The 19,239-nt window shown below is 47.7% G+C and overlaps 3 protein-coding genes across 8 annotated transcripts in view; 1 reads left to right on the plus strand and 2 right to left on the minus strand.

Moving 5' to 3' along the window:
- Positions 1 to 19,239, minus strand: part of intu (inturned planar cell polarity protein) — a 30,848-nt gene extending 11,609 nt beyond the window's left edge. The window contains exons 1-3 of one of the 4 annotated variants that reach the window (XM_086197881.1): positions 19,112 to 19,239; positions 5,087 to 5,688; positions 3,779 to 3,864 (exon numbers count right to left, since the gene is read on the minus strand). In XM_086197881.1, the coding sequence (XP_086054007.1) occupies positions 3,779 to 3,864; positions 5,087 to 5,688; positions 19,112 to 19,188 (765 nt within the window). In that variant the 5' untranslated portion in view covers positions 19,189 to 19,239. The other 3 variants (XM_086197879.1, XM_086197882.1, XM_086197878.1) reach the window with 3 other exon arrangements.
- trmt10b (tRNA methyltransferase 10B) lies at positions 9,302 to 13,226 on the plus strand. Of its 3 annotated transcripts, none has more exons than XM_086197886.1 (7): positions 9,302 to 9,844; positions 10,184 to 10,498; positions 10,579 to 10,731; positions 10,817 to 10,895; positions 11,559 to 11,626; positions 11,705 to 11,828; positions 11,908 to 13,226. In XM_086197886.1, exons 1-7 carry the CDS (start codon positions 9,731 to 9,733, stop codon positions 12,039 to 12,041), a joined length of 987 nt encoding a protein of 328 aa, XP_086054012.1. In that variant the 5' UTR covers positions 9,302 to 9,730; the 3' UTR covers positions 12,042 to 13,226. The 3 variants fall into 3 exon arrangements, with proteins under 3 accessions (XP_086054012.1, XP_086054010.1, XP_086054011.1); XM_086197884.1 differs by lacking the exon at positions 9,302 to 9,844 and adding an exon at positions 9,912 to 10,068 and having other exon boundaries at positions 11,908 to 13,225; XM_086197885.1 differs by lacking the exon at positions 9,302 to 9,844 and adding an exon at positions 10,045 to 10,068 and having other exon boundaries at positions 10,187 to 10,498; positions 11,908 to 13,225.
- On the minus strand, positions 12,836 to 15,553 carry cxcl19 (chemokine (C-X-C motif) ligand 19). The gene is made up of 3 exons (XM_086197887.1): positions 15,112 to 15,553; positions 13,869 to 14,004; positions 12,836 to 13,172 (listed from the first exon to the last, which is right to left on the minus strand). Exons 1-3 carry the CDS (start codon positions 15,536 to 15,538, stop codon positions 13,043 to 13,045), a joined length of 693 nt encoding a protein of 230 aa, XP_086054013.1. The 5' UTR covers positions 15,539 to 15,553; the 3' UTR covers positions 12,836 to 13,042.

Consider the following 19,239-nt stretch of genomic DNA (forward strand, 5'->3'; position numbering starts at 1 on the left):
TCAGTGCTAACTAAAACCTATGGAGAAAAGAAACACCAAAAAGACAACCACTAAACCTCAGTCCCTAATCCACATAATCAAGCAAAACAGGAGAAAATAACAGTGAAAGGCAAGCAGCACTTCATCCCTACGGCTCGTGATGAGACATAAAATGGCTTGAATTGAATCTATACACGAAACGTGCTGTATATAGATCTGTGCTGGCTTTGGAGGAGAGCTAAATACTCACGTAAACTGCCATGATTCCCTTTCAGAGTCCATCTGGACACCCAGATGTGAACCTGAACCTTGGTTCTGAGTACTAAACTGACCTGTGTTCTCAACAGTTATCAGCTGACTCACTGCATCATCAGCGAAAGGTATGGCACAACAGAAATCCCCAACCAAAGCAGCACAAACCAAAACAATCATAGTAAGTTGACCAGGAACTAGAAAATGACTGGAACGAGTCGAACCCTATCCAAAATAAAATTCATTCCATTTCACTGGTTCCACACACAGCTCGGGCGAAGCTGCTAAAGGTTCGCAAATGAGCACCGAACCTTCCGCTGGAGAAGGCCTACGACAGAATTCTACCGCCTTTTATAAGAAGAAGACTTTCTGAGGAACTGACGAGAAAACCTGATACCAAATAAAAGAGCCGTAGCGAGCCAAAGCTACAGTTTGGCGTATTTGTCTCCATCTTCTGGTGCAGACAGTTATTACAATTAAGTGTTGACATGCTAACGCCACAACGTGCATTTGCATCAATAACTTTTAATGTTCATTTGCATTTGCTTATTCCACATTTTCACATTCAACTAAACCTCGAAATATCGCAAAAACATTTTATACACTTGGAGATGTGGAAAAGTTAGTGTATCATTAAAAAGATCAACGTGAAATAAAATGGAGGCGGAGTCACTGAAAACTTGAGGATGTGCTTCAGTCACGTGACAGTCATGGCTGCGTACCACCTACCACTTATCTTGATGAACGTCTAGTATTTGTACTTCAGTAGTGGAGGGAAATAGTGCAGCCTCCTCGTTACAATTACAGCTAAAAGACAACGGATAAACTGCATCAGAATTTGTTCTGATAACATTTGGAAAGGCTAGAAGCAGAGTGTGCTCACGCAGCCAGGTCTCGCTGGGGTTTGGGAAGTGCTACTTTGGCGTGAACTGTGTTATCAACACCGGGAGTCTGCGGAGCTTCGGTTGAACATCTGCCCTCAAAGGAACCTCACGGTTGTAGGCTTTGACCACGACATCTACACACAACACTCCCTGCTAGCAGCTTCATGCTGGCATTTGACTGAAACACAGAAATGAAACCTGCGCTGCACATTGCATGACCATGTTTTCACACTGAGCCCAGTCAGCGTTGGTATCACACAAGGAAGAACACCGTCTACCTCCAAGAAATGAGGTGTTACGGTCACTTTTCTCCTGAAAGCTCTGTACTTTCTCAGTCCTAGACCATATGGTGCTTTCCAAAAATGCTAAAAATATGCTATATATCATATTTCCTGGTCAGCAACAGTATTTTTCTAATCCAGCCATCACTCCCAGAAGTCTCCAAGGCCTGTCAGCAATAACCACAGGCCACCCGCCTCTCCGACAGGCGCCAACATCTGGGCTTCCAGCCATTGTAGCTGATTTTGAGGGTATTATTAGAGGAAATCTAGTCGTGGTGACGCATCATTTAATGTACCTTTTGACTGCTCTGTCCTGGAAGTGAAAAACTGGGATCGACCTTCAATAGACTTCAGGGCTTCGAGGCTATCTTGATTGTTCTCAGGAAAGGACCAGGCGATTTTCAGACAAAATTGAGGGAATCATTGAGTCTGAGAGGGCAGCACTTTCTCTCATCATAAATAATACGACTGCGGTCTGGAGAGTGCTCTCGCTGGAATTCCAGTCGCTTGATGTCAGTTATTTAGCGCTCGCTCATAGATGGACACAATCACGCACACATGGGAGAAACTGTAATAAGGGTTAGTAAAGGGCTGACTTTAATATTTGGGCATCCAAACATAATAAGTACTGTCTGCATTCCTGCTGGGAGAGAAAGAAACCAACACAACAACACAGAACTATTATTCTGTCAGGAAAACAACTCTATTTCCACCCTTCTGAGAGTCGTCCTGTTGCCTGAGGAAGCTTACATTTCTCCCAAAAATCTCTTTCCGCACAATATAATTTTGTTTCCGAGGACATCTTCTAATTAGCAGGGCTTCCAGGCCCGCAACATAACTGTCAGCTTCCTGTGGCGGTGAAAACGAGTTGCACCGCACTCCCGTCTATCCACCGTGTTCACCATCTACCCGACACAAACTCTGTCATTTGCAAATTCCAGCTGTTTGATGGTGGTGAGAACGCACAACTGGGGAACAGGCGAGGGATTTTTAGCCACTGATCAAAGCATGGCTTCACTGTAATTGAAGGTTCTCTAATGTTAAACAGCACCAGCTTGTGATTCCGATGCACTTTTTCGCAGCTCAGAGGTTCAAACTGGTCTCAAATGTCTGTATTTACTGTCCAAGTTTGCGGTGCGTGACAAGCCAGGACCTCAATGCTACCTTTAAATTTGGAAGGCTCATTCAGTTCAAGGAAGTGTTAGACACAACAGCGCGTTGGGTTTACATGCATGGTTACAGTCCAGCTGCAGCTGGAGCTCCATTACGTAATTTAATTGGATTACTGTCATTGACCCAGTACACCAGAACTGGTGAAGAATTTGAAGAACGCATACGGAACAATAGTTGGCGGTACGCCCCATCACACCTGGCTGCAATCAGACTTTGTTCCGGTTCACCTTTTGCATCTCATATCAAAACAAGTGAAGTATCAACGCTTTAATTCAAAGACAAACTCCTGAAGGTCATCTCCTCGTCTGTCCTGCCATATTTTCATCCTAGAATCCACTATCATGATCCCGCCCTTGACTGCACTGTTGGACCTCTGGGTTAAAGACCACAACAGAACCTACGGGACACAGACAGAACTCTGGGCCCAGCGAAGCGTCTCCCTGAGTGAATTCCAAACAGAATTATCTAGTCCGACTTTGAAAAGTACAATTTAGTCGGACGAATGTGTTTACATGTTTTTGAAAAGTTCCGTTAATTCAGACGAGCACAATAATTTGTCCTTTTATACACTGCATGAATGTACAGACACGTACATTTAAGAGGCCGCCAATATTCCCATCTAAATCGTTTTAAGGAATTTTCACTCCTACCTTGTCTGGTCCGAGCTGCAATATTTAAAAAAAAAAAAAAAACAAAACAAAAAGGCTCAAAATTACCAACAATAAACAGTGACATTTTTCTCTGTTCTAAAACTGATATCGGGTTCCAAAGTCTGGAAGGACCCCGGTTCAAACCAAAGGGCCAAAATTTCATCTGACTTTGCCGAACTCGACAAACCATTCGCGATCCAACCTACTTCACATTTAGCAGGTAGCTTGTTGGACAACCGAGGAGGAGGTGTGTCAACTCTGAAGTGCTTCAAATGAGCAGTTCTCCAATTCAATAGAGGATTTATTATGCTCTCATTCAGAAGCTGGACCTAGCAACTCTGTGGGGTTTCTCCGAGCACCCTCCATAAAGGTCAGCATATGGGCGCACTCTCACTTTCAGGGGCGGAGGGTCTGACTCCGCAGATCAGCACGACTGATAGTTTAACCAAACAGTGTGAAGTTGCTCTGGAAGCAATCTGCTATCCTGTAAAGGCAAGCAACAAATAAAAGTGGATATTCTGACCATTACCAGCTGCTCGCACAGGCACGGTTTACAAACCTGTGTAGGTCCCGGTATGCAGGACAGAACTCTCTCGATGTTCTCAGAGGTCACATCCACATCGTCCACAGCTACAAGCACATCACCTGAGAACCAGATGGGACAAACAGAGCTAAGCTACTGGAGGAGCTGAGGGCTCTAAGATAACAACCACGCCACTTTGTTGTCCGCTACACTTCAGCTGCGTGAATGCAGCGACCACCAACTCATCAACGCAGCTATTTCAGGTATTCCACTCAAATTGTTTCAGGATGGAGCTGCGCTGCATTAGAAGCTTCTCTAAACAGCTGCTCGTGTTTGTTGATGCTTGTGGCCGATAATTCACCCAGATAGGAGGAAATCACCAGTTCTACAGAGTAACAGTCAGCCCAATGAGCTGGTTTCAGCTGAGAGTCCACTGTTTGAGATCACTGTTCAAAGAGCATGCTAACTTTTGGGGGATATTTGTGCACTCGATTGAGCCAAACAAGAAGACAGAATGCCTTCTGTGAGACCCAGGCTAGTTAGCTTAGCGCAACGACTGGTAGTGGGTGGGAAGTGTTAGCGTAGCTCCGTCTCTGCCTGCATTGATATCAGAAGGGTTGTGTGTAACCTTGGTGATGAATACCAGTTTAACATGAGGAGACGTTGTAGTGGTAGAATCAGACACGTGGCCGGAACTACTTTCCTGACTGGGAGCAGTGATTTGACGCAGCACCTCCAAAGCTCCATTAGAACTTGGGTCAACAGAACCAAAGGTTTGTTGAGGACTAGAAGAGCGACTGCTGCTACTGATGATGAGGAGGAGGAGGATTCCTGCTGGACACACCAGCATCCTGGACCTGAGCTAGCTGAGGCTAACACTTCCCTCCCACTACCAGCTATTGGGCTAAGCTAACTAGCTTGGACCTGAGCCAGCTGATGCTAACACTTCCACCCACTACCAGCCATTGGGCTAAGCTAACTAGCTTGGACCTGAGCTAGCTGATGCTAACACTTCCAACCCACTACCAGACATTGGGCTAAGCTAACTAGCTTGGACCTGAGCCAGCTGATGCTAACACTTCCTACCTACTACCAGCCACTGGGCTAAGCTAACTAGCTTGGACCTGAGCTAGCTGATGCCAACACTTCCAACCCACTACCAGCCATTGTGCTAAGCTAACTAGCGTGACTCTTAACTGCCTATGTAGCACAGAGGAGAAGAGTCTCTGGCCTCTTGTCTGGCTCTGAGAAGGATGGACAATCAGCAAAATTCCCAAAACAATGGTGGGTTTGATTACAAATATTTCTATAAAACCGTTAATCCCTGAAGAAATATCATCTCACCAATGAGGATCTGGCCACATTTGATGGCAGGACTGTTGGGAATCAACCCATGAACAGTCAGTCTTTCCTCCTGTCTGACGGCCGCGGGGCCCCCCTGTCCTCTGGTCCACGAGGGGCGATGCACCACGCCAAGCAGCGCCTCCAACAGTCCTCCGCTGTGAGAGAGAGGCGTTGACGATCCCCCCAGACGTTTAGGGTTGAGGTAGACACACACCTCCTTCAGCTGCTGCTGGACGGTCGTGCCCTGCCTCTGGCCTGGCTGGTTCTTCAGGATGGACGCCGGTGGAGACGATAACGATGAACTGTCTTTACATGCGTCTTTCCCACCGCCTCTCCGCTGAGACGGCCGCCGCTTTCTCCTCAAGATCCTCGCCAGCTTCTTAAGCGTGGGCTCACCTTTTGAGCGTGAACTGCAGCGCTGCTTCTTCTTTTGCTCCGTGATAATCTCCGCCTCCTTTTCACTGAAGCGAACATGGTTGGTGGAGACACCTTGACTGGCAGTGGCCTGCGCCAATACAGCCTCCTCCTCTCCCTCACTCAGCTCCAGGTAGAAGAGCTCGCCATTTTTCTGGACGTCGTCCAGCCATTCTGGTTCGAGATCGCTGAAAAAACGAAAACATGAGTCGAGCCAAAGTTTTCGCTGAACTGGGAGAGTGAAGTTGCAGTACAAGTACACAATAAATCTTGTAATAACAAGAAGATAAGTGAGGGAACAGCAGGACAGAGAGAGAGGTCACATGAGTAACAGGAGAAAAAAAACACTGTCGAGGTGACCTTGACCTTTGACCGCCAATATCTGAAGGTCATTTGTTCATCCTAGAGTCCCAGAGGATGTTAGTACCAAACTTGAAGGAATCCCCCCTGGAGGTGTCCTGGAATGACTAGGACAGCGGCACCTGCTCCACGGTTGGGACCGCTCTAGTACTGAGGTTCACTTGCTCATGTAATAGACACTAAAATAGCTAAATGACAAGCTACTTTGTACAAGCTAATCACGTGCCTGACCAGCAGGGGGAGAGTAAATATTTTTCTTTTGCTTTGAAGATGCCGCTGGAACACGACGTCCATAAATCTGCTGCTCAAGGCTGCAATTATTTGAGCGGCTTCACCTCCCAGTGGAGGGTTAGCGGCAGCTCTCAGGACTCAGCCGCTAACCGGGAGGGAACTGAGAAAGGCTGGGCTGTTATTCACTGTTTTAACGTTCTTTAATGAGATAACAACTCATTAGCATCGGATAATTAACTTGATAGGCCGATCTTGAGAAAACTGGTGGTATCTAATGATAACGAGTTGACGACGTAGTACAGCCGCTCCTGGCCTCCATACCCGTGCCATGTTCAGGGACCTCGTGAGCTCCTGTTAGAATGACAACTCGACAGGGTGTGAGCCACAACCACACAGAGAACCTGACTCTTTGACGGCTGCCCTGTGTTTACGTCTGTCAATGTCCTCCAGACATCAAGTCCAGGTTAACGGTTTGGCTTCTAGACGCATCAGCAGATATCCATCGTTGTCTTCCGCTTATTCCTTACTAGTTAGGGTCGAGGGGGGGGGGCGGAGCCTTTCCAAGCATCTACGGGCGAGAGGCGGGGTTCACCCTGGACAGCAGATATTCGTCCTTTGTTTTTTTAATAAATTGGTGGAATGAGCAACAAACGTAGACACAAAGATGATAATCTACTATTTCAACTTTCAGCGCAGGTGTTGATAGGAGAGGGTAACAAGTCTAAACCGCCAGGACTCTGGCACTTGGACCCACGCTGCTGCCAGCCCTCATGGACTTTGCTGAGCAGCAGGATGTTGTCCAGGATCTTGAGGAGCACCGGAGTATTCGAACATTCACGCTCTGCTCCTGCCTCTTACTCAGAGCTGAAACTCGAGGATGTTGTTCCTCCGTCACTACAGTCACCGTCTTCCTCCGTTGGGCCGCGAGCCCGGTGCTCCCCGGTCAACCGTCGGCCGCTAGCCATCGCTTTACACCCCGAGGAGTCCCTCAACGCGTCTGGTAACCGTTGACGGCACGGAGAACACACCGCAGTAGCACCCCGCCATGTTGCTGGAGCTCCGCAAGGGGGAGGGGGGAGTCACATGATGCCGTACGCCTGCTCTCATTGGTGGACAGCGAAGTTGCCCCTGACAACGCGGAAGCGTCGCGCCGCAGTGGCGTCAGCTGGCGGCGGAGGACCCGCGGGGCGGCGAATGACGCAGCACGTCACCGAGCCCGTTACGTCACTAATACGCTAAGGATCACCTTTGGTTCATGGACTCAACTCTTAGTACCGCAGAGAAGAGAACCACCCCAGACGAAGATGACGCGACTGTTAAATCAGGAACTATGAGCAAAAAATAACGATTAATTAATTCATCAAAAGTGTCGTAAAAAGCTTTTTCTGGCTGATTCCAACACACACGGGGAGGCTGAAGCGCCCCCCCCCCCCCCCCGGTTAGAGCACGCGAGCTGACCTGTAGAGGAGAACGCTGCGGACCGAGTCGAAGTCCTCCAAGTTGTTCGAGAGGGGGCCTCCATCCCAGGGGACCCCGAACATCATTTGAGCTTCATGGTGCGGCTGGAGGAGGGAGCGCGCCTGCCTGCCTGCCTTGGGGCTCAACCGTCAGCTTTAAACGACAAAAGTCATTTCGTTTATTTCCACAAATAAATAAATAAGTCAAATAAAGTTCCAGAAGAAAGGTCCGAGAAGCCTCCGGCGGCCAGGGGGGGTGAACCCGTCCGCCTCCGACCGCGCAGGCTGCGTCAATCTGTGGCGCAGCAGAGCGACTGAACCGGGAGGAGAGAGTTGAGCAGGCTGGCAGGGCGGGATGTGTCCCGGCCATCCTCCTGCTGGCTCCGTGCAGGTGGACCACGAGCTACGGAGGCCCGGAGAGGCCAGACAGAGAAAACAAGTTTCTTTAGAGAAGCTTTTTTTTTTCTTTTTGCCCATAAAATGTCATTCATTCCCTCAATGTCACTGTATCGTGAACCTAACTAGTAAAATAATTGGTCCCACGCTGTTTTTAAACTGAGGGAACAAGTTAATCTCAGTGCCTTGAAGTAACTACATTGAGATAAGAAGAAATGTAGGGAGGACATTACATGACCTTAAAAGAATTAAATTGAGGGAACAAGTTAACAATCTGATCCAAAACTGTAACTTGTGTGAAAAAGTTTGACATTGTGGCTTAAAAATAACAGAACTTCACGCAAACTAAAATAAGCTCACAACTGTAACCCCGTGAACAGGATTTAATTGAATCTTGTTGCCACAATTCCATTTATCCCTCCTCTACATGTCTTCTATTGAGGGTGTCTCCAGGACTCCAAACTCGCTCCCTAACAAGTCATTTTGTGGTCATGAAATATAATAGTTTAATCATGTGATCCACTGAAAAATACCTACTGTAAACTGAAGGAGGAACCTTGAATCTTCAAAGTAACTAAACTAAGGGAACAAGTTATGTCTTGTAGCCATTATAACATTATTTTTTAATTTAATGTTGATGATTTTACTTTTCTTTACACGGCCACTCCGGGCCTCCTTACAATCCTCCTACACTGTTTTGCAGTTTAGTGCTCAGCAGGTAATCACCCTTGTGTGTGTTCAAGTCTGAGGATCAACGACAGGAGGGAGAGGGATTTAATCTGGATCAATGAACAAATATTAGGTATAAATCAAATATTTCTACTCTGTGTTCAATTATTCTCTTGGAATTCCCCCCAATAACTTGCGCTCGGCAGAGAATAATTTCACCTCTCCAGCTGTTTATCAGAGCCAATATTTGCGACACGTGACTTGATTTAAAATATCGAACTCATTCCTGATGAAGAAGTTTCAGGTGTCATCACAACAATGAAGCTCGACTGCATTTGAAAAACTACAACTTCTAAAATCTAAAACTCCTTCCAGTAACGTACACATACTAAGTACACCCTGGTGTACCTGTACCTGCATCACTCACACGGAAGATTCATGATTGGGAATATATTTACTACGATTACCCACAATGCCTCTGTTCGCACACCTCTCTCTCATTGGCTGCTGCATGAAGGCGTGTTAACATCACTTGCTAATAACAAACTCGGGCTAACGCCTGTAGCGTCATCACGAATCACCCGAGTTCCGGTTGTTACGTCATTTCAACATCATGAAATAAAAAGAAATGTTGGTCTCTAAATGACAACGTTCAGGTCAGCCGGCTAGCAGGGGTGCGAGGGTGCAGCTTTTATTGCCTTCCGGCTCAAAACACTGTCATGTGGAACCACGTATCACCAGGATGGAGGTCGTAGATATTTTACGGAACATTAGTTCTCAAACATTTCAGTTCCGATGGAATGTGAGAAAATATGTTTTATTATTGTTGTTAAATTATTATGGAGCCTCGCCCCGCCCATGAGCTCAAACTGACGCCATCCACATGCGACGTGAACGTGTTTGAACCCTGAAAGCGAGTTGTTCCAAACTCCTGGACTCAGACTTGATGTCGTTCGGCTTCTGAACGAATTTCGGTTCGACTGCGTCGCTTGCTGGATCTCCGGGAGAAAAAAAAAAACTTGAGAGGTTTTCAGCGGCGTCACGATATTTCTTTATTCATTTATTATAAAGTTATTTTGAGACTTTTACCACCGGGACGCTTCCTGTGAGCTCTGCTATGAATGAAGTGGACGGAGTGTCCGAGGGGATGGAGCTGCTGCTGATCGACCTGGGGGAGGAGGGGGAGGAGGGGGAGGAGGACAGAGGAGCGAGGACTGACGGACTCTGTTCAGTAAGTTGACGCAACAAACGTCTGACGTCCATCAGTGGCTCGTCACCGTCCTCCCCCCTGCTGCTGTCCTCATGAGGCTCACATGTGGCCAGGGTGTGTCACATTTGTGTTTGTGGGTCGCGGCTCTTGGTTCCCTCAGGACAGAGGTCCATTCCCGCAGAGAACACCCATGTTCTTCCTGTGGGACGCGTTCTGCGCTCAAACGTCATGTCGTTATGGCAGTGGTGGGAAAACAAGTTCAAGAATGCAGTTTAACACCGATTTCTGTTTTGAGTTCCATGAACTTAAAAAGTACAGATTTTTTAATTCAGGGTTGAAAGTCTTTTTTCTCTGTGGCAGAAGAACGTGCTGAGGAAGCAGCGTCACTGGCAGCGTCGCCTGGCGGCCAAGAAGACCAAGAGGAAGGAGGAGAAGCGGCGGAGGAAGCAGAAGCGCGGGCACCAGACGGGGCCGGAGCAGAACACCAGGGGCCCCTCCATCCTGCGGCCCGTAGTCGCTCGCATCTCGGTTTCTCCAGCAGGTGGCAGCGAGGAGCGTCCTCGCCTCACCAAATGGGAGATGAAGGCCGAGACCAGAGAGCGTCTAGCTGAGGCTCAGTCCAGCGGCCTCAGACTGTGCGTGGACCTCAGTTTGACCCACCTCATGTCTGATAAGGTGAGGGAACGCTCTTGGGACTCTGACGTCACCTAGTGCGTGTCTCCGCTAAGATGTCGCCATCTTCCCATGTGCTGCAGGAGGTCAGCCGCCTGGCTGGCCAGTTGAGGCGGCTGTACGGCTCCAACAGGAGGACGCGGCAGCCGTTCCATCTGATCCTGGCGGACCTGAGAGAGGACAGCCGTCTCTACAGGGAGTGCGTCCGCATGAACGCCGGCTTCCTCAACTACACGGTGGGTAGTGGCGTCACTTCCCCAGGAGGACGCTTGATGACACAGGTCAAAGGTCATGCCTTGTCTCTGTGCTGCCGGTCCTCAGATGGACGTGACGGAGGACGGGTGTCTGGACCTGTTCGCTCCAGAGTCCATCGTCTACCTGACGCCAGACGCCGAGCAAGGTGAGGCCCGTCCAGGCCCACAGAGCTGCTGGGTACCAGGAGCCTGAGCCCTGACCAGCAGAGGGCGCCCTTGGCCCGGCCACGACACGCTGCTGTTACTACTACTGCTGCTGTTACAAGTACTACTAGTACTGCTACTACGACTACTGCTAGTACTACTACTGCTGCTACTAGTATGACTACTACTACTGCTGCTACAAGTACTACTGCTGTTACTACTACTGCTACCTCTGGTATTATGACTACTACTATTACTGCTGCTGCTACACTACTAATATTACAGCTACTACTGTACTACTACTGCTACTTCTGCTGTTGCTGCCAGTACTACTATAACTACTACTGCTGCTGCTACTACTAATATTACAACTACTACTACTACTGCTATTCGGCTCATGCTTCAGCAACGCGACACCACTGACCGCTCTGTGACATCACAGCTGAATATCGTGGAGTTTTTCTGTACATGGCAATTAATTTAAAAATGTGTAGAAATACTCAGGTAAACGCGTGAATAAATATCTCAACTACAAACATGAGGGGCTGGTGGGACACGAAGACAAATGTACCAACAACAGAGAAGCACTTAGCACGATCTCATGTCTGTATCTGATGGCTTTGGCTCTGTTCTGGTGTTCCCTGGCCTTCCCGATGTGGTTCCAGTCCTGGAGACGCTGGACCCTGACAAGGTCTACGTCCTGGGGGGTCTCGTGGATGAAAGTGTCCAGAAGGTTTGAAAGTTCCCTCTCAGGCGGTTGGGATGTGAAGCTGCCTGGTTTCCTCTGGTTCATCTTCTTTTCCTCCTGCAGAAGTTGAGCCTCTCCAGGGCTGCTGAGCTGAGCGTCCGCACGGCCAGGCTGCCGATAGACGAGTACATGAGGAAGAGAGACAACGCCAAGAACTTCCACTCCAAGATCCTCGCCATCAACCAGGGTGAGTCCTGACCCTCACGGCGTCGTCTCTTGACCCTCGTTCGTGCTGGTTAATGAAACACGCCTCTCGCCCGTCGCAGTGTTTGACATCTTGTTGACGTTCTGTGAGACCGGCAGCTGGACAGACGCCCTGCGGACATGGTTCCCCCCGGGGAAGGGTTACGTGGTGGCACTGGACGACACACTTCCTCCTGCTTCTCCAACGCTGACATAGCACATTGACGAACAGCCTGGATGTCTACCAGTAGGTGGCAGAGTCGCTTCCACAGTGGTGGTGGACGCAGAAAACAGGGCGATGCTTCGTCAAGCAACTCTAAAAATAAATGTGAAGCCAAGTAAAAGTGGCAGAGTTTGAATCAGATGACCAACGTCAAGTATGGCGGAGCCCGCAGCGGCGTCCTCGCCGGAGAAGAACAGACAGTCATCCTCATCAGTAACCTTTGGAAGAGGCTCCTGACTGGCCTACAGTGACCTTTGACCTCCAAAATCGTCCAGTTCATCCTCACGTCCCAGTGGATTAGAAGGAATTCTGACAGGGTGACTCTTGGTTCGAGCGAAGACATCAAATATGAATTATTTTGGTGTTATTTTGAGATTATGACTGATCAACTTATTCTTTTACATCTCCTGTTTTTGCTTTGATGCGGAGTCCCTCAGGGTTTGTTCACCTGGCCTCGGCCTTGTGTTGGATCGACAAAACTGAGCTTTGATGTCTCATAATTGAGGTTTTTAGTTCTGTATACCTGTTTTAATGTGTATATTTATTTATGAGTCCTTTTCTGATTTCTGATTGTGGCGGGATGGCGTTCCCATCGTTGGTACCATGGCAACAGCTGGAGGGTTCTGCTCAGTAAAAAATACAAGTGATTTTGTTTTAAGCTCCATTGGAGGTTTTGTAAAGATTTTAAATCATGACGTGAGATTTAATAAAAAAAACGGATCAAAAATGTGTGTTTGAATATTTAATAACACAAATGAGATGCAGAAGGCCTCCAACAACCAAACTGTCATCACAAACAGTTCTGGACTAAAGTGCTTTTTCTGGCGTGCTACAGCGTGGCTCAGATCTATAAAATAGAATAACACAAATACAGAGAACCTGGCTTCCACAGTAGGAACTAGAACAGGCAAGACAGAGGGATTAAATATTGGGACACTTGTCTCTTAAAGTAATACAGCGGGCTCATCGTTGCACTGGAGAGTTTCATCATGACGTTAGGCTTTGTTTTTGCGAGCAGCGCCGCCCTTCTGGAGGAGCTGCTTCTCCAGCATAAAGCCAACCAGTTGCTTCACCCATGAGGCCCGAGGGTTCAGACATACCCTCTCACCGTTCGCCAGTCCGGCACTGATAGAAGAAAAAAAAAGATTCAGAGTATTACTGATTTATTTATCAAAGAAAAAAATGCAGTTACATTCAATTACTAGTTCTGTGTGGTATTGCACAGTAAGTCTGAGATATTCTGATGTTTATAAATAATATTCACCCTAGAGGTCCCAGGATTGAGCCTTGGAGAACTCCACATCATTTCCACTCTTAGATTTTCAAATACCAACAGTTCTGATCCAGCGAATGAGGGGTTAAACGAGCGTTGACCCGCCCATTTGTCAACTGATATCACATTAACTTTGAAACTTGTAATTCTTAAATGGAATTACACCAGAAATTGTGTTTAGTAGATGCTGTTTATGACACTGAATTTCCTTTAAATGCAAAAATAAAAGCATGAACTCTACTGCATATATGAGCACGTTCTACTCTCTTGAACCCCTAAAATAATTAGCAATATAACAAGAAAGCTCCAGTGTCAGAAAAAAAAAAATCAGGTTTTTGTGTCCATGCTGGTCAGAGGATACAGATTCAGATGCAGATGACTTTGTTTATCCCCGAGGGGCAATTAAAGTACGGTACAACTGAGCATGACATTAAAAACAATAGAAAAAAATCAGGGACATGACAGTGGGAATAAATAAGAGAATAAAAATAAGATTAAAGATAAAAATACAATAAAATACTACATACAGTATACTGGCGTGCACTTACATGACCTCAGTGTCGGGGCAGTGGGGTCCCTCAGGGACCAGTTTGATGCTCCTCAGGCTGTCGGGGGGGATGATCCTCGACTCCACCTGCAGGCACCGGCAGTGGGTGTTGTAGTCACGGTTGATCGGTGGCATTCCTGTCATCAATTAGATAATTAAGTTATTTCGCAATGTATTTTACATTCTTTTTTTAAATAAAAAGGGCTTTTATCTCAGAGCTTTGGTTGGTCTTTTATTTTGAAAGTCAGATCATTTTCAAAGAAAACATTGGCATACTGAAAAGTAGTGTTTTTTCTTCCTGTTTCCTCACAGTCAGCTGATAAATATTGTGCTGATTCCCACACTTTAACACCATGGGTGATATAACAAAGTGAAAGGAGGCGCTTTCACCACAGCCACCAGCTTCACTCTTGTGAAACCCTGGTGGAACTTCCTCTTTTCTCTTCCTGTCAACTACGACTCAAATACACAAAGTCACGATGAGGAGGCGCCCCAGTTCTCTGTTCTTACTGTGGTGTGAAAAGTTCACTGGCGGCCATAATAAAACACCCCCACACACACGTTTCACCATCCAGACTTCAATTAGATTCAGTTCAAACTGGAGGTTTTCAAAAAAGTACAAACTTCAATTTGGAGAATGCTGAATGGCCTAAGTGATCAAGAATGGCCGCTCCAACAAACGCGCTGCAACCCTTGGTGCTGAACAGACGCCTGACACTTGTTCTGGGTCAAGATCCTCGCACCTTAAGAACCCCACCGCCCTTCTGGAAGCCGCCAAGACTCGTGATTCTGCTTTTCGGCGCGATGATGCTGACCATCCGAGACAGCAGTTGGAATCTTTAGCTGCTCGTTAGCAACCACTGCCGTAGAGGCGAATAAAAAGGCTTCAAAATTCCCAGCTGTGGAGTCTAAGGTTTCAACCAAAAACGGTTGCTCAGTTGGAAAACTGCTCGCTGTCGGGTACGAATGTGAAGGTTCCACAGGACGCGCAGTCTAACTTGCTAGTACGTAGAACAGGTAACACAAAGGCTTCGGCTGCAGGAAAGTGAAGTAGAAAGCAGAGTTGCTGTGCTCATTCTTGCGTCCAGCATCACAACGGCCTGAGGCCAATTTCTCCCCTCCACAATAAGAGCCTGTCTTCAGATGTTTTCCACGATAAAATGACAACACACAACCCAAACCCACGCACGCCGAAGCTCATCCTCACATTCCAGCTTAGACAGACAGAAACTCAGGGGTCTCACCGTCGACAAGGGCCAACAGGCCCCCCAACACCAGCACAGAGCAGAGCTTCATCTTGTTGGGTCCGCTGCTGGTGAGAGGTGCTGTGATGATCCTGGACTGATGAGCCTGGACTCTGATGAGCCTGGTCTGATGAGCCTGGACTCTGATGAGCCTGGACTGATGATGCTGGACTCTGATGAGCCTGGACTGATGAGCCTGGACTCTGATGAGCCTGGACTCTGATGAGCCTGGACTCTGATGAGCCTGGTCTGATGAGCCTGGTCTGATGAGCCTGGACTCTGATGAGCCTGGTCTGATGATGCTGGACTCTGATGAGCCTGGTCTGATGATGCTGGACTCTGATGAGCCTGGTCTGATGATGCTGGACTCTGATGAGCCTGGTCTGTTATCATACAGTAGCCCTGCTGTATTTATGCCTGGAATCATGTGCTCCTCAGCTGTGGAAGACTTCAGAAAAAAAAGTCCCAGATGTGTGTGTGGTTTCTTTCACTTTGGTGCACGCACATGTGCAGTCATGGGACCGACGGTTTCAGGAGCGGTGTGGAGGCCGGCGTGCGGCCTCGGTGTCCCTGGCCACAGAAATGAGTCATGCAGCCTGAACGTGTCTGTCTGGACCGTCAGGCTGCAGCGTCGCTGCTCTTCTGCTTGTCACCGTTGCTCCCGAGCTTCTGAACGCCGTTTTGCCACCTGATTCCTGAGGAGGTTAACGGCGGGGCGGTCAGCAGATGGGAGTTCAACATTTGCACCGGTGGCTACAGGACACATGACACAGAGGCACTGAGCTGAGGCTGGTGGCGGCTCGTTCTGCTCTCTTGTTTACGGCGTTACTTTTACTTTTGTTCTTCATCAAACACAACAGGTTTGTTTTAACGGTCAGGATTCGTTCAGTTCAAAACCTCTAATTCCAGGTTCCATAGCGAGCTGTCCGACTCACATCGCTGCGATCTGAACCAGGACAGGTCGGCAGCTCAGTCGGACAGACAACGTCTAAAACCCACAAATTAAAGTTTGGCTTTTTTTTTTTAAATGAAATGTTTAGTTTCAAGAACAAATTGTTTTGCATTTGTAAACAAGAATACAGTTAGCAAAGAAGTTCTTCAGATCCACAAACAAAATATTTTCATCTAAAAACACGTCTGCATTCTTCAAGTAAACCTTGAATCTGCAAACAGCGACGGAATTCACTGAGAAAAGTTTGGGCTTTTGAACTTTTTGGATTCCAAGAATTTTAATACATTCAAGTACGATTTTTAAGACTCAGAGCCAAATCACCAATTCAAAGGACAGCTATGGCTTTGCTAACATCAAACATTTGGATTCCAAAATAAAACTTTGATTAACAATGAATAAATAAATACATTCCAAAGATATTCTACGGAATCGGTGTGGGGGTTTTTTTATGTCATGAGCAACATGTGATGTCACTCGGCGTGGTGAGGTCACTCGGCGTGGTGAGGTCACTCGACGTGGTGAGGTCACTCGGCGTGGTGAACCCACGGAGCTCCCATATGACTGCAGGCGTCTGTCTCTATCAGACATGTCGGTCACAAATGTGGGTCATCAAGCTAAACCTCACATGACTTTTGAAAATGAACCATCTATTGAGGCTCAGCAGAATCAAGGACAGGCTTGAAAATAAATACCACAGGTTCTGCTTCCTGTCATCGAATAAAAACTTTAATTACCTCCAAATAATCTCGTTAGAACAGAAGAAGGCAGGGCCCGACGTCCGGACTTTTCATGGTTATTGCCAAACATGTTTTAGAGAATCATGAGGAAAAACACAGCTGTTGAGAACATCAGCAGAACGTTCCCTGCTAATGTTCTCAGGGGTATAGAAATGGGAAAATTGAAGCTGGGATGAAAATGAAAACTCTGTTACTCCAAACTGCACCGAGACGCGTGGACACGGGACCCAGAAGGACTTCGTCCCAACAGTGTCTGCTCTCGTCCTCTGAGAGGTGAATGAATGAACAAAGGAGAGTCTGGCTCCATGCTGATCCACTGAGCAGCCATGCATTCAGACACTGCTCGCATTCATGCCCGTCTTAGTCTCTTTGTCCTCATGTTCCAGAACACATGCACAAACAAGACCACAACAGGTACCTGACTGATGCCCCTGGCCCTGAGCTGCACCGACACGTGCAGACCTGGATACATGTCCACTGTCTGGAAGGACAAACCAGTTCACACCGTTGCAATATTCAAAAAAACCTTTAGGAATCATGGATTTGGACTGGAAGAGGACGCATTTGCTGGAATGTCCGACAGACGTTCCCCTAAAACCCTCCCACAACACAACACAAGACAAGTGTCTGCAGAACCACGCATCTAAAGATTTCAAGTGGCGTGGAGACGGCTGGAGCGTTGTGGTAAAAGTCTGAACACAATGGCACACGGGCAAGATGGATATTTTCAGTCACTGGTGCCTATGAGGTGACCCGCACACTGCACTCTCAGAGGCATGGCCGACATTGTGATGCATGAGTCAGCATGACAGGGAAAACTTATTGCACAACCATAAAAGACAAATATGAGGCGTCCCGTGATGGAGCCGTTTCTCAACACCTTCCTTTCTGTGCTTAGTTTTTAAATGAACTCAATTCTTGCTGAACTCAGCAAATATTTGCAGGCAAAATTTAACGAGAAATAATAATAAGAATAATAAAAAGAAATAAGATAGATATAGATATAGATACACACACACACACACACATAATTTTGCCTGTTAAAGTTTATTTTGGCTCTCCACTGGGATGATGATTTCCAGTTACACACCCAAGTCATTCAAAATTGGACAGAGAATACAACAAAGGTCGCCAACATCCTTCAACACCTCCAACAAGGGGATGATCCATCCATTCATCCATCCATCCATCCATCCATCCATCCATCATCCATTCATGCATCAATCCATCCATCCATCCATTCATTCATCCATCCATTCATCCATGTGAGGCTGCAGGTTGTTCAAGCAGAGGAGAGGTCTGCAAACGGAAGCCTCCCAACACCTCGGCCAGGCTTCTGTTTGCAGACCTCTCCTCTGCTTGAACAACCTGCAGCCCCACAGCCTGGCAGATGGCTGCTGCCATCTCCACCCTTCCAGTCATTGGTGGAGATTGTGACTGTGTCTTCAACGACCACCTGAGGTTCTCCTCTAACACAGAGGTGATCCTGAAGAAGTGCCACCAGAGAATGAACCTGCTGAGGAAACTGCACTCCTTCTCTGACAGCAGCAAGATCCTTCTGATCTTCTTCTACACATGAATTGGGTCAGTCTTATCGTTCTCAGTGGTCTGCTGGTTCCACTCCATCAACTGCCTACATAGCATCGTCAAGGTATGTTCCAAGATAACTGGACTTCCCTTTCGCTCCCTGACACCTGTGTGTGAGCAGCAGGTCCGTGGCATGGCTGCCCAGATCCTGAAGGACCCTCTCTTCTCGGCATTCGAGAGGCTGCCATCAGGCCACAGGCGCTGGTGTCCAGCCTGCAGGAAACAGAGGAGGAGATCGACCTTTGTCCACCAGGCTGTCCTCCTCCTGAACACTTTGCATTCCCTGCACTCTGACCCCTTGCACCACCCACAAGACTGCCACTTGTCATACACAGAGTGTGCGCCTGTACTTCCTGTATATGCTGCAACTATATTTATAATCTAGGATCCTATCCCAGCAGCCCTCAGGTGAGAGGCAGGGTTCACCCTGGACAGGTCACCAGTCCATGGCAGGACCAACACATATAGACAGACAACCATTGGCTCTCCCAGCCACGCCTACGGTCAATTTAGAGTCTGGATTAACCTGGTCCCCTCTTGATGTCTTTGGACTGTGAGAGGAAGCTGGAGTACCAGAGAGAACCCAGCAGGAACAGGGAGAACATGGAGACTCCACCCAGAAAGACCCCGTGCTCCAGCCGGGGCTCCACCCACAACCTTCTTGCTGGGGGGCCCACAGTGAGGACCACTGCGCCACTGTGCTGCCCCTCAAAAATAATCGTACCTGTAAAATCCTGCCCTTGGGCCACCAGGTTCATGGACCACATCTTTGCCGTTCGCCATATCCATGCCAAAGGACATTTGCCACAGTAGAACACAAGGAATGGTCCCAATTGCAGTACGGCCCAAGCA

Source organism: Aulostomus chinensis, chromosome 24 (genome assembly GCF_037954235.1).
Source record: "Aulostomus chinensis isolate RoL2024-O1b breed Wild chromosome 24, RoL_Achi_v1.0, whole genome shotgun sequence".
Classification (NCBI taxonomy): domain Eukaryota; kingdom Metazoa; phylum Chordata; class Actinopteri; order Syngnathiformes; family Aulostomidae; genus Aulostomus; species Aulostomus chinensis.

Coding starts and splice junctions, on each gene's coding strand:
- trmt10b (XM_086197884.1), top strand. CDS start 9,916: ATGAGGCTCACATGTGGCCAGGGTGTGTCACATTTGTGTTTGTGGGTC. Junction 10,732..10,816: donor CCGGCTTCCTCAACTACACG/GTGGGTAGTGGC, acceptor GCCGGTCCTCAG/ATGGACGTGACGGAGGACGG. Junction 11,829..11,907: donor GATCCTCGCCATCAACCAGG/GTGAGTCCTGAC, acceptor CGCCCGTCGCAG/TGTTTGACATCTTGTTGACG.
- cxcl19 (XM_086197887.1), bottom strand. CDS start 15,538: ATGATTCCAGGCATAAATACAGCAGGGCTACTGTATGATAACAGACCA. Junction 14,005..15,111: donor CCTGTTGGCCCTTGTCGACG/GTGAGACCCCTG, acceptor AATTGATGACAG/GAATGCCACCGATCAACCGT. Junction 13,173..13,868: donor TGCCCCGACACTGAGGTCAT/GTAAGTGCACGC, acceptor TTCTTCTATCAG/TGCCGGACTGGCGAACGGTG.